A 14,384-nucleotide genomic window follows, 5' to 3' on the forward strand; every position below is an offset into this window, starting at 1 on the left:
CCAAAATCCCTAATTTCTAGTATCTCTCCATTTCTTCCCCATTTATCATTTATCTTTTATCCACGGTCGCCGCTGTATCTACAATTCTATAAACACATCTGTAAAACCTCATTCTCTATCATTTTATTATACTAATTTAAGTTGTATTAACTGTGCAGGAAAGCAAAACACGGTGGCGTTGTTATCTATGGAGTTAGAGGAACAAGAGATTTCATCAATCAAATTTCTTCTATTCCTCAAATTTGTGAGTAAAGTATTGTAATTAAAGATTGAAGATTAAGTTTAGGCTTTTAATCAACGGTTAGCAATTTGAAAGTGATGGTTAATTTTAGGGTTTTAATTTATCTCATTACTATTATTTTTGTTAATTAGATTTTTAAGATGTATGGTTTGTTCTCTTCTAGTTATTTAATTTAATTAACTAATTCAAATACGGGTTTAGCGGATACATATGTTTGAATGCTCATCGAATTATCTATTTACTCAATTAATATTTTGTATGTTTACTATTCTCTTCTTCTATATATATAATAGGAGAACAATGGTATAATTTTATGAGATTAAAAAGTCTCATTGAAAAGACTAAATTATCCATATTTTTAATATTTATATAAAAAATGTGGTTTGTGGGAATCGCACACTGTACAACCTTTTACCACTACACCATATTGTCACAAGTGTTTTTTATCATACACATAATATGTAAATGTGCTAAATGAATATTTTATTTAACTTTGCAGATACTTGAATTTCGCAAAAAAAAAAGAATAATTAGTTGAATATTTGTACAGTTAATTTTAAAGAATTGAATTCCAGATATAAAATTAGGCATATAAATGGATTGTTATCTTATTAATTAATCATTTTTTAGTTTGAAAATATATCTCATATATTTTTAACATATTTTTTATTATAAAAAGTAATTAAAATGTACATATATAATTTTTAAAAAAATATTGAAAATAGAATCGCTTATATATAAATAATCTTTATAGGATTTATTATTTATGTTAACATTACTAACTTCCTTGGTAACGCATTACTATTTTTGGGATTTGTCCCGATTTTAAGAATATTTGAAATTTGAAATGAGATTTCACGAAATTTGTTAAAACTACGATGATATATTAAATCGATTTAGTTTTCATTTTTCACTTAAAAAACTAGCTTTTTAAAAAGAATTCTTTTAGATCAGCAATATTCATTGATCAAGATAATATTGTACAAATATTTTGAATTATTCAAATAAAAGTTGTATCTATACTATATTGTAGCATTTGATTTAATGCATTTTATATTATTTAAGGAAAAAAATATATATTGTTCAATAATTTGAAGGAATTAACCAGTTCAACTGATATTTATAAAACTTTATCGAACTGAATTTTTTTAATTTTAGGAGAAAAGTATAAAATGTTATAAAATTATTATATGAAGAAATAGTAGAGTCGTAATGAAAGAAACTTAAAAACGGTTTAAATAACGATATAATTACAATTTTTCTTTCGAATTCTTGAAAAAAATCATGAATATCAATAAAGAGTCTTAAAAATATATAATTCATTTTTATGTTACAACCATGATTGATACCCGGCTGCGTAAAAAATAGATATGGATTGTTTTTCAGTGATAATATGAATACCATATATAAATTATAGCGATTTATTTATTACATAATTTTAATTTTTGAATAATTATAAATGCATGTTATTTAAGTAATCAATTGTCTCACTATATGTTAATAATGATTATACATGTACATAAATCAGATATTTAGCATATAAATAATTGAAACCGTCATTATTTACTAAGAGATATAACATACAATAATTTACATGCTAAAACACACACATACATATTACTTAATCTTACTTTCTTAACAGTAGTGTAAATAAAAAACTAACATTTTCTCATACATACATACGTTGAATTTCAAAAACTAATATTTTTCATTAAAATCAACTTTAATATTAACAATAATGTAAATTTTACATTATTGTATATTATGATTGCAAGTCCTTATGGCTACAGTTATGCCTTTTTATCTTTTTAAATTTAGTAAGTTAACTGTAAGTTTTTTTTTTGACAAATGCAGAAAATTTTCATTAAATTGAATATAATACAGCCGGGACAAACCCCAAACTGTCGATACAATGAAACAAATAACATACTAAAATAAATTAGATGATTTGTTTCCTGATCATTTAACACATAGAATTTAAAAATTCTTGAAGCTAAAAATGAAATCAAAGACATCCCAAGCGATCCAACTTGCACCAGCATCTCTGAAGATAACAACATCGTAATTGACCATATCACGTAAAAACTATGGTTAGCCCAATGTTCAGAAACAACAATCGCATAAAATGAGATTGAAGAAGCGGCACCCCGGCTATCTACATGCCGGACACCAGCTATAGACATGCCGAAGGCACCCCAGCTATCTACATGTCGGATACCAGCTATAGACATGTCGAAAGTGTAAACCCATAAAAGATGAACAATCTTTGGTTGTGAAAGGTGAGCTCTTGCAATAATCATCACCGTCCCAGATTCGATACAGGTTTTGCAGATCACCAAAAATATCAGCAACTTCGTCCTCAACAGATCCAATACCAAGTTAACCCAAACATGACTAAACAAAAACATAACAAACACTCCAAAAGGAGAGATAAACACACACTCCAAAAGGAGAGACACACGAATACCCAAAAGAATTGGGTTTTATTGAAAAGAAATCAATCAGAATAAAAGAAAATGAAGGGATCAGGGCTTTCCACTGGAGAAAACCAGTAGAAGCCCCTCAATTTACTTGAAAATGGACAAACCCTAGGAGAGGGGAGAGAGGAGGGAGGCGGCTGGTATTGCCTATACCTTTTTTTAATAAGTTAACTGTAAGTTAGTAGTGAACTCAATAATACTCCCTCCGTCCCAATTTATCTGTCTTGTTTGACTTTTGATGGTCAAATTAACTCAACTTTGACCGTAAATAAAAACTCATTGTTTCATCATTTTGAAAAATTAAAATATACATATAAAAGAAGATTAAACATACTTTCTAATGATATAAATTTTATAAGTATTTTCGATATTATACTATGTGAAATTTTCGGTCAAAGTTGAGTCAATTTGACCGTAAAAAGTCAAACAAGACAGATAAATTGGGACGGAGGGAGTAATATAGAGCAGTGCATATAGTTTATTTAAATAAAATTCAAGATTTTGGTCAACTCTTTATTCAACATATATTTTAATTTTTAGCTTTTTATTTGTAAATATACTAACGACATTCTACAGATTAAGTTTAATCGTTTTGTTTTAAACGTACACTTACTACCCTATTTATATTCATTCATTAAATATAAAATAATGGGTAAGAAAAATATAATATAATAATACTTGAGGGGATATTCACTCCTAAAAGTGATGAAGCATTCAAAGCTCCTAACGTTATAGAGGGGGACATGGAGTTTGTTGGAGAGAAATTTTATCTCTATTTCTTCAAAATTTGACTCAAGAGCCAATATAAGGATATTGTTGGAGTTGTTCTAAAAACATTATAATTGCATGATGCATAAAAAACTCTAGAAAATGCTCGCACGGGTTATTATGCTAGTTGAATATTGTCTTCGAACATAATTTGCCATATGTAAAAATGTAACTTCTTTCTAATTATAACAGATCACAAATCCAACTTGATTAAAATGTGTAAATTAATGTAGCTATATATGAGACAAGTATTGTGAAATATTACCCAGTTTTCTTATTAATTCACCCTTCGTAATATTGGTAATGACTTTGCTCTGTTTGTGAGTAAGAAAAAATGCAGTGGCTGTGAAATTGTTAATAAAACAGATGCAACAATAATATCTTTATGCGCGAGTCTGCTCAGGAATATAATTTAATTTTTCACCCACTTGTATTTTATAGGAAATGTACACACTGATGTCCTTCACAGGGCAACCTAAGTTAAACATATATAATCAAAATAGAGATAAACTATTCACACGTTACTGGATACTATAAATATACAGTATTCATTAATTGATCCAGTTCCACTATTCAAAATATGCATCTAGTTATTTATATAGAACTTGTGCATTTTTTTTCTTGTACAAGACAAGTTCATTATCTAGCCTTTTGAAATTTATTCAATTATGATTAATTGACATTTGCATTAGTATTAAATTATTGATACGGTTTGATGCATTGGTGCTACGTGCAGTTTTTTTTGAAGATGTAGTTCTTCCGAGCACTCCATCATTTTCTAATCAGCTGCAACGAGAATTAGAAGATATAAAAGACCGGGTTAAAGCACTGAAAAATCAACTAGCCATAATGGAGGCTACTTCCTAAAATCAGCAGTCCCCAAATTATATCGATAGTCACCAAAATTAGTAGTTAATTACAATGTTGATTGTGATGCTTTGGGGAAGATCTTGTAGACATAAGTAAATATGGATTATAGTTGACTGAAGTTATAATGTAGTTTAGTTTAGTTGGATATTAGATTTTCCGATTTGGATGTGAATTTACTCCGAGGATTTTTGAAGAGCGGAAACAACTTTTTCTCATTTTCATGATTTTGAATTTTGATTTACTTAATGAATTTTGGTTATAAAATTAGATCTTATATGAATTTATTTGTGGGACTAGATCTTTTGTTCTATTATGATTTGAAAAAAATTTACATGCCTACAAAAATAAAAATATTGGCAATTATCAGGTGGCTACAAATTCGTGACTATAATTAACAACAAAAATGTTTGTTAGAAAGTGTTATTAACTTTAGCAACCAAATAATCTGTTGGGAAGTTGGTGTTTATATGGTTAGCTTTGAAATGAAAGATCGGTTATTAGTTTGTTTATATTCTGTTGGTAAATTTAATAACGAAAAAAAATCTGTTGGCAGCGACTTCCCAACGACGTTAACTCCAGCGACTTCCCAACGACGTTAACTCCAAAAAAAATCTATTGACAGCGACTTCTCAACGACGTTAAATCCAACGAAATGTATTCCTCGTAATTCTGTTGGCAAACTGTTTTACCAACAGATTTCCTTGATATGCCAACATAATTTTTCCTTGGTAAAATTGAATTTTCTTGTAGTGATGTGTATCAGGATATACGCACTCTCATAATACGTATCCAGTATTATATATATATATATATATATTGTAAACAAATTATAAAAAATAAGATTAAAATAGAATAATGTATTGTCTTTTAATAGGAGGGAATAGGAATAGCCGGGGGAAAGGAAGTTGAAAGGGGATAAATACGTACAGACAGTATAGACATTCTAAAACCCTAGCCTGTAAAATCGAATCTAAATATGGGTGATTCGATCGGCGGTGATGAAAATCAAAGCTGTGCAGCTGTTAATCTTCGTAGAATTGAGGACATTTTTTCGCAATATGCGTATAAGCCAGTGAAGTGGAGGAGCAGGAGTATTGAATCAAATATCATCAAACCCAAAATCAGATCCTTGAAGAATCGGAGGGTTAGGGTTCCTCCTCCTACTGCTGTAGTACTTTCTCCTTATTTTAACAACAACAAGAAGAAGACATCTAGTGATGCTGCTGGGGTTCCTGCTGCAGTTGTTTCCCCTTATTTCAACAACATCAAGGTATCTGAAATTGATAACACAGCAAATGATGATCATCCTCATGTAGTTCTTTCTCCTTATTTCCGCAAACCACCAAACAAGGTGCTATCTCCGATTTCTTCCTCTCAAAACACAATCGATGATCCTGTTGTTGTCCTTTCTCCTCATCTCCCCAAACCACCAAACCAGGTGCTATCTCCATTTTCCTCGTTGTGCTTTCTCCTTATTTCCGCAAACCACCTAACAAGGTATCATCTCCAATTTCATCCTCTATTGATGATCCTGTTGTTGTGCTTTCTCCTTATTTCTCCAAACCCCCGGACAAGGTATCGTCTCCAATTTCCTCCTCCCATGATACACCTATTTTACATATAAATGATCTTTCCCAAAACAAATACAACAAACCTCTTCCCCCTACTTCTACAAAACAACAGCCTACTACTCGTTCTAGGCTTCTGGAAATGCTTCTCAGGGCTCAGGACAAGCTTTCACGTTGTACTGCTGCTGCTCCTACTCAACAAATGCAAAATTCATGCAAAAAGTCATTTGAATCTCATCCCTTCGATTGCAATGTAGTTCACCACCATAAGCCTATTGTCTCTGACCCTAACATCTCACTTCAAAACTTGAATTGCGCTTACGAGACTCAACCTCAAAACATTTCCCACAAGAGAAAGAGAAATTCTGTAAAAAATCATACACCTGCAGTGGTCCCGGTACGTGTTAACTTCTCAAGGGGAATACAAAGGAGGATACGAAACAAGTCTCGCACGGTTACAATGCCTAGAAATTATGCCAAACAAGAGGAAAATGAAGCTAAGAAGGCTTTTGAGGTTACAACTGCAAACAAAAAGAAGCCTAAACCTAAACGAGGCTTACCAGCGAGTAACTCCTGACAACACACGGAAACCCCCCAGATCCCATCATAACCTACTCCTGGAGGATCACGTCCATGATCCTTGGAGAGTGTTGGTCATATGCAAGCTTCTTAATGTCCACTGGTCCGCAGGTACTTTCTGTTCTTTATCTGTTTCTCCACTTCCGCGACATTATAAAAAAAGCTAATAAAGATTTTGTATTTTGTACACTATACCTTAAATGCTGTATATATACACTATGATGCCTTTCTTGTGTGTGTGTTTTTTTTTAAATTTAAATAACTACTAGCCTAAAACTCGTGCCCGGTTGTTTTAAATATTTGTTATATTATTTTTTTTTTATGATTATATTGATTATAGCTGTTAAAAAATTATGTAATATGTTATTGTTTTAGCTCGATATCATTATATCGATCAACGAATTATTTTTTAGTTTATTTTTTTTATCTCAGTTCAATAGTATAATTGTTTTGACAGCGTCTGTAGTATTTATTATTTTATTTTAATCCAAACATCGTCTATACCTACCCAGATACCGTCACATACTCGCCTAATATGTCCGGTTATATATAACTTTGTTTTTAGGGGTTTCATAGTTTTTAACGATAACATTATATAAGAAAATTATGTCAAAATAATAAATTAATTAAGTGAGGACAATTAAGTAACTTCAGCAAGTACCAATCCATTATCAAACTTTTAATGTTTAGTCTAAAATCGGGCGATGCACGGTTTTAAATAATTGTTATTTTGATGTTAATATTTTATTAATTATATTTGTTAAAACTGTAAGTATGTCTGGATAATTAAATCAGAATTTATCTTTTATTATATTATATTCCCTATATCATAATAGTTAGGTTTTAGAAAAAAATTAATTTAATAAACTCGCTAAAAAATATAGATTCAATTTCCATCCATAACAATTTTTATCAATGTTGGAGAACTATTCTCAGGAAAAATATGATTAGTTCAAATATCATTGTCGATTTGGTTTATCAACATTAGATTCAGAGTCGTGAACATGAATCTTATTTAATTCACGGTAAAATTTCTTTTTTCCCGTCTATTATTTTGTAATATTATATAAGATGATTATGTTAAAATAATGAATTAATTAAGTTCTGCAATTATGTAATTTCGGCGAGTACCGACAGACTACCAAATTTTAAATATTTTGTCTATTATAATATAGTATAGTTTGATAAATACATATTCATTATATATTAAAAAGAATTGTTCATAATATTTTAAAGAAATATTTGTTTTATTTGGAAAAAATAAAAATAATAATATGTTTTACTTAAAAGGGGTATAAATTTGTATAGAAGGAGTTGTTTTAGTTGGTGAAAAGAAAGGCAACGTATTTTACTTAAAAATATAATTATTTATATATTAATTAAGTAAGAGTAATTGAGTAAAATATTAAATTTTTTAAAGGAAGGGCAATTATGTAAGGAAGGACCGTACCAACCAAATTTTTAATATTTCGTCTATTATATACTAATTTCTGGGTTGTAAATTTAGTTCTCTCAAAATTGTATGGGCTTTGTCCCAATTTGACTCGATATATTTCCTGGGTTTCGGGAAAAAAAGATTAAAAAGAATTGTCTAAAATATTTATAGAGAAATAGTTGTTTTAGTTGGTGAAAATAAAAAACGCAACATATTTTACTTATAAAGGTAATTGGTTAGATATTAATTAAGGGGAATTAAATAAATATTAATTTTTTTAAGAAAGGACAATTATGTAATTGACGGAAGGACCGTATAGTTTCATATTTAATATAATAATATAGATAAATATTTCGACTTCAAAATCAAATATATTTTTTTTTATTTTGTTTTTGTAATTGAATTGTAAGATAATGCTTACTTTAAATATATTTGTCTTTACATTAATAGGAAAAATTATATAAAACAAATATTTTTTTAAGTAAACCCGTACAAAATAACAGTTACCTGGTTAGATATGTAGATGGTTTTGACTTTTGCATTGTTTTATAAATGATAAGATGAGAAGCACTTAGGAATTTATGCATTGCTAAAGTCAAGGAACTTAACAAAGTATTTAAGTAAAACAATAATTAATAAAATAATCAATTAAGTAGCTAAAGAAGGTATTTTATTAATTATTAGTGGTATTAATATTATTATTCTATTTTATTAAACAAACTTGTCGGTGATATTTAGAGAAGTTGTTTTAATTGATAGAAATAAACAAGGTAACATGTTATAGTTGAAAATAATTTTTTTTTCTATTATAATTCGATTACTAAGGCTAATAAATTTTTTAAATAAAATAAGGTTAATTCAGTAAATTCAGCGTGTACCAAAAAACTAGTACTGTACCAAAACTTTCAATGTTTTGTCTTTTATATAATAGTAATAGATGTAAATTTTACCACATTCAGTTTAGTAGTTTATCTCATCTCTCAGCTGTCCTTTTCTATTAAAAAAAAGCTTTTTAATTTGTACAGCAGCTTGTAATATTATTCAAGGACACTTCTTCTCGTGAACTACAAATGATAATATTTTCTACAAATCTACTGGTCATGCAACTTATTTTGTACAATCGACTGGTCACTTAGTTTGTACAAAAGATAATCTTAGGTTTTTGGAGACCGGGGCTCTAAACATTTGCTTAGTTTGTACCACTGAATGCCACTTGAAAAATAGTTGACTATAGGCAACAGATCAAAATATTTTATAATTTAGGCATTTTTTTTAATAGGTGGTCATTGTAAGTGTTGAATAGTTTTTACAAGCAGTCTAGTACTGCATCTTCAGCTGTACTGATAAGAGCCGGAAGGGATGCTGCTCCGTAGCTTTTTAGCTTATATTCTTTTATAGAGTCTAATTTTGTAAAGCCGTGATTTGTGATTTCTAAACATAGAATACCTAAATCTTGTTACATCTAAGTTACATACTCTTCGATTTAGCCACCCTACCCATGTTAAACACTTGGAACACTAGAACACTCTCATAAATTTTGCATCGTATCCTTTGACTGAAATGTGTACATGCTGACCAACTAAGAGACCACAAATGAGATGAATGTATATGCAAAAGTTTGGTTTCTTTCTGTTCTGTTTTTTTGTTTTTTCATTAGAGAAAAATAGAAATGAAAAAGCAAAAGTATATTGCTTTGCGCATAGGTGCATGCCTGCTTGTGCTTATAATTGTAACTATGCCTCTTACTTGTACACTTGACGAATTGTTAATAGTTGACTATAGGCGGAAGATGAAAATATTTAATAATTAAGGCATTTTTTTAATTAGGTGGACCGATTAAAATTTTTCATTATAAGTGTTAAATATTTTTTACAAGCAGTCTAGCACTGCATCTTGAGCTGTACACTCACTGATAAGGGCAGGAAGGGATGCTGTTCCTTAGCTTTTTAGCCTCTGTTATATTTTTTTATAGAGTTTAATTTCATCAAGCTCAAGCCAACAGTGATTTGTGATTTCTAACCATAGGTATAACTAAATCTTGTTACATCCAAGTTACAAACTCTTCGATTTGGCCACCCTACCCATGCTAAACACTTCGAACACTAGAACACTGTCACAAATTTTGCATGGGATCCTTCGACTGAAATGTGTGCATGTTGACCAAGAGACCCCAAATGAGATGAATGTAAATGCAAAAGTTTGGTTTCTTTCGGTTATGTTTATGTTTTTTTCATTAGAGAAAAATAGAAATAAAAAAGCAAAAGTATATTGCTTTGCGCGTAGGTGCATGCCTGCTTGTGCTTATAACTGTAAGTATGCATTTATATTTGTACTCTTGATGAATTGTTAACAGTGTATAGAAGCGTACTTATAATATTGTTTAGTGTTGTCTAACAGCCCGCTGATAAACTTCAGTAAACTTGTTTAGGTTAAAGCAGTTCTCCCAAATTTTTTCAAGCTTTGTTCTAATGCGAAGGCTGCTACAGTGGTTGCTACAGAGGAGATAGAAAAGGTAACCAAGTCTCTTGGTTTGATGCATCAGCGGGCTAGGGGTATTCAGCGCCTTTCCAGAGAATACTTGAAAGAGGATTGGACAGACGTCACAAAACTATATGGTGTGGGAAAGTATGTCAGACACATTATTTTTATTATTATTTTTCTAGATTTCATGCCGATGTCATGTAGTAACTAAACTTTCAACTGGTGCTAATACTCATCTGTATCTGTATCAGGTATGCAGCAGATGCCTACGCAATCTTCTGCACTGGAAAGTGGGACCGAGTGAGGCCAGATGATCGTATGCTAAACAAATATTGGAATTTCCTTGGTGGTGACAAATTGACATCAAAGTGATGTTCTTTGTTTCGGAAATGTTTTCTATTTCAGTTAGAACAAGGTTAATGTTATTTTATTATGCGCACTAGTTAAGGTTACGATAGCCTACGTTTGAGTTTTAAAACATATTATTATTTTGAGTAAAGTGCACTTCATAAACTTGCACTTAGGCTGTCAGACCATTGGGATATTGGATTTCAGAAACTTTTTGGCCTTGCATATTTCCATCAAATCCCTTTATCTCTGTTAGTCTTGGCTTGGGCAAAGTAGTCTTTTGCGTCTACTTTGAAGCAAATTGTTGACTCTGTAGTCCTTCTAGGGATATAAAACTTGCAGTTTTGTGCCATTTTCATTGAAATCACGATAGCTGTACAAATAATTTCTTTGAAAAGAGGTTACTTAAAAGACACGACAAAGAGGAGAGGATAAAGAAATTGAGTTGATGACAAACAGAAATGAAGGATTTTTCATACATACATATTTGAAACTCAATTTCTGAATTAAGACTTGAAATGATGAAAAGGGAGGGTAATCTTGTTTAGATATTGTTGGGTAGAAACATTATAAAATTGAACTACCCAGAAAGATGAATGGGGGGAGGTGGGAAGGAATTAACAGATTATATATACCCTGAAAAGTAAGTGTGACAACACAACACTAAAACCAATCAAAATCAAATATCAATCAAGTACCTGACTCAAACTTATAATAATTTCTAAAAATTAGCAAATATGCTGTCACTTACATACAAACGTAAAAGTTTTACACCGGAGAGAGGTCACAGTTAAAAACAGGTCTGTAATTCAAATTGATTAAAAAGAATTACTTGATACCTATAAGTTGTAAATATAGAATATAAAATATAAAGCAGACTTGTCAAAAGAAAAAAAAGAAAGAAATACGAGATATTGCCCAAAATAGCACATTTTATGAAATATATATTGGAACTAGCACAGGCCACTGCCTGGCACTTACATAACTTTAAGTAACTTTAAGTAACTTAGCTTATGCAATTTACATTGTTTTGTTTACTTGTACTGTACAAACTAAAAGTCCATTGCAAACATATCAAGCCCAATTAACTAACAGAGTACCAGCCCAATTACCAAACATCACCAGCACCTGTATACAAGATCTAGGGTTTCTAGATACATAAATACACGTGTATGTATATATATATATGTGTGTGTAAAACATAATATTTATATTCGTTTTTAGTATGTGGTATACTGTAACATTAACCTAAATGTAAATAATAGTTGTGTTTTGAGATTCAACGCAAGTCATGAAAGCGTTTCAATTTGCAATGCAAGAGATTCTTGCGTTTTGGGTGTAGAAGTCGTTGATAATAATTGCGTTTTTAACCATCCACATCTGTTTTACTTGCGTTTTCATGTCAAATCGTATTTCCCATATTCTAATTTTGGAAAGAAAATCAACGAATTCTAGGAAAGCAAATGAACGCAAGATTTATTTACGTTACACCTTTAACCCAATCTTTACATACGTTAATTTTGTGCCGGTGAAGGGGTCATCTTCTTTGATTGTAATGTTTTGAGAAATTTAATCTAATTTTTTGCTATTTTGGCCCATCACCCAAGAAATACAAGGGACAATCAAGTCAACCAAAATTGAGCTATGAAGACGACATCCCGAAAAACTTAAAACATATATTTAGTTGAGATAAATTGCACACAATGTACAATGCCAAGAAACCAAATGTTCAAGACAAGTGTCCTCGTCAATGGAACAATAAAAGATCTAGTATTAAAGGAAAACAAAATATATAACTGGTGTGCTGGTTAATCGGGAAAAAAAATATAAAATTTGGTGACATATTAGAGCATAATAAGCTTGGAATGGAGTAACAAAACTTTAAACTATTGAAAATTTGTATTGGGTAATGTCACTTCGGAGAATCAACTAACAGAAACCCTAGCCTCATATCTAAGACAATTATGTAGAACTTAACAAAAGCTCAACATAAGGCAAGTCTCCAGGACTTTTGGATAACACATCTTAGTTCGGCACAATGTAATGAAGAAGATAATAGAAATACGAAAAGGGACACAAAAAGCGTACATCAAATAGAATTTTTTGTAGAAGACATAGTTGCCATAGTTGTATGTTGTCACATCAAAAGCATAACAAAACTCATATAAGCGGTTGTGTATATGGGCAAAAGTTAAGATAAAAGAAGCTTATACAAACACTGTTAATCGTTGTGGCGTAAGAGCTAAGAACACTAGAGGCAGATAAGAACTAAAGCCTGGGAAAATTTACTTCTTGATTTAAATATCCAAGTGCCCTGAGGAAGGAGTGACGAAGCAGGTCAGGGTGTTGTGTTGAAATGGGTGCCAAGGATTGATTAGACAGCTTGATGTTGTCGAAAAGAACTAATTATTATGCATCTGGCTCTACCGGACCATGTGTGGCCCCTGTTCAGCTTAAGGTGAAGTCCTAAATAGATAAACTGTTTGAAAAAGCAAAGATCAGCCAGAGATTGTTTAGAAGATAATTGATCTTGACAAAAAAACATACTTTTGATAAATTCACCTCCTAGAGAGGAGAAGAAGACACTTCTCAGTCAACCCTTTAGCATTTGGAGAATTTTTGAAGTCCCCCTGAACCAGTATTTGTGCAGACCACTTTTTGGTTGTGAAATAATATTCAGTGCTTTAGGTGCTTTCTAGTACTTATTACATCTTGTGTGACGTCTTCAACCCCGGGGTCAGGAGCTAACGTCAGCAATAACAATAATAACAATCATGATTCAATTCAAATTATTAATAATGCATATCTACGACCCCTTTACCAAGACCTTTGCCAGGATTAAGTATGATTTAGGTTACAACTAACACAAACCAACTTACATCAATCATCCTGACACAGCTAACTTAAAACAGCGACTCAACAGACCACCCTTAGTCCAACACAACCACCTCAGATGTAACACCCCCAAATCCGGGGTCGGGGATCCGGGTTGTCACGAGTTCCATTTCCCTTAATAACACCCAATCTTAATAATTAATCAACTATTCTGTACTGTGACCCCACCATAAACACACACACCACAAGTTATAGTCTCAGAGATGAATATCCAAAAATAATCACAAGTCATTTTATTCCACAATTATATGCCAATACACCTTAAAAGGGTTTCTGAATAAATTTACATTTCTTTGGCATTATTACAATTCATAAATATACATAAATCTGGTTCATCAATAGTTGAAAACCTAGCCTATTGGTAGCGACTACCTCAGCTACGACGGCATCAACGCTTTCAGAAAATTGCGGAACATTTTCTAACCGCTTGCGAATTGGAAGCTTGGTCATGTTCATCTTGTCTAGCTGATGCTGTGTGATGAAAGAAGAAAGCAAGGGTGAGCAACAAGCCCACCAAAATAATATGTATAATGATTTACAATATATGAGCATTCTCATAGTACTCATGAAAGTCTTGGTCAAGAAGAAATGAACCAAGTTTGAGATCTTACCGCGACCAAGTCGCAAAATATTCAGTATATATGTACATATATACTTTTCACAATCTTTGAAATCCTCTGACATGTATAATATACACAGAGTTCCCGTTTATAACTGTA

The 14,384-nt window shown here is 31.2% G+C and overlaps 1 protein-coding gene and 1 long non-coding RNA gene across 2 annotated transcripts; one reads left to right on the forward strand and one right to left on the reverse strand.

Annotated features, from left to right (window-relative positions):
* Positions 1-6,419: 6,419 nt before the first annotated feature.
* On the forward strand, positions 6,420-11,090 carry LOC141693940 (methyl-CpG-binding domain protein 4-like protein). The gene is made up of 3 exons (XM_074499128.1): positions 6,420-6,617; positions 10,370-10,566; positions 10,674-11,090. Exons 1-3 carry the CDS (start codon positions 6,561-6,563, stop codon positions 10,792-10,794), a joined length of 375 nt encoding a protein of 124 aa, XP_074355229.1. The 5' UTR covers positions 6,420-6,560; the 3' UTR covers positions 10,795-11,090.
* A 1,752-nt stretch (positions 11,091-12,842) lies between these two features.
* Positions 12,843-13,469, reverse strand: LOC141692854 (uncharacterized). Its single transcript, XR_012562932.1, has 2 exons — positions 13,333-13,469; positions 12,843-13,249 (listed from the first exon to the last, which is right to left on the reverse strand). It is a non-coding gene; the product is annotated as an uncharacterized LOC141692854 (long non-coding RNA).
* Positions 13,470-14,384: the final 915 nt, after the last annotated feature.

The sequence above is a fragment of the Apium graveolens genome, chromosome 10 (genome assembly GCF_009905375.1).
Source record: "Apium graveolens cultivar Ventura chromosome 10, ASM990537v1, whole genome shotgun sequence".
Classification (NCBI taxonomy): domain Eukaryota; kingdom Viridiplantae; phylum Streptophyta; class Magnoliopsida; order Apiales; family Apiaceae; genus Apium; species Apium graveolens.

Bases quoted from the DNA above. Each gene is read 5' to 3' on its own strand.
- LOC141693940 (XM_074499128.1), top strand. From the start codon at position 6,561: ATGATCCTTGGAGAGTGTTGGTCATATGCAAGCTTCTTAATGTCCACT. The intron at 6,618-10,369 runs GTACTTTCTGTT...AAACTTGTTTAG, and splicing joins TAATGTCCACTGGTCCGCAG to GTTAAAGCAGTTCTCCCAAA. The intron at 10,567-10,673 runs GTATGTCAGACA...TATCTGTATCAG, and splicing joins AAACTATATGGTGTGGGAAA to GTATGCAGCAGATGCCTACG.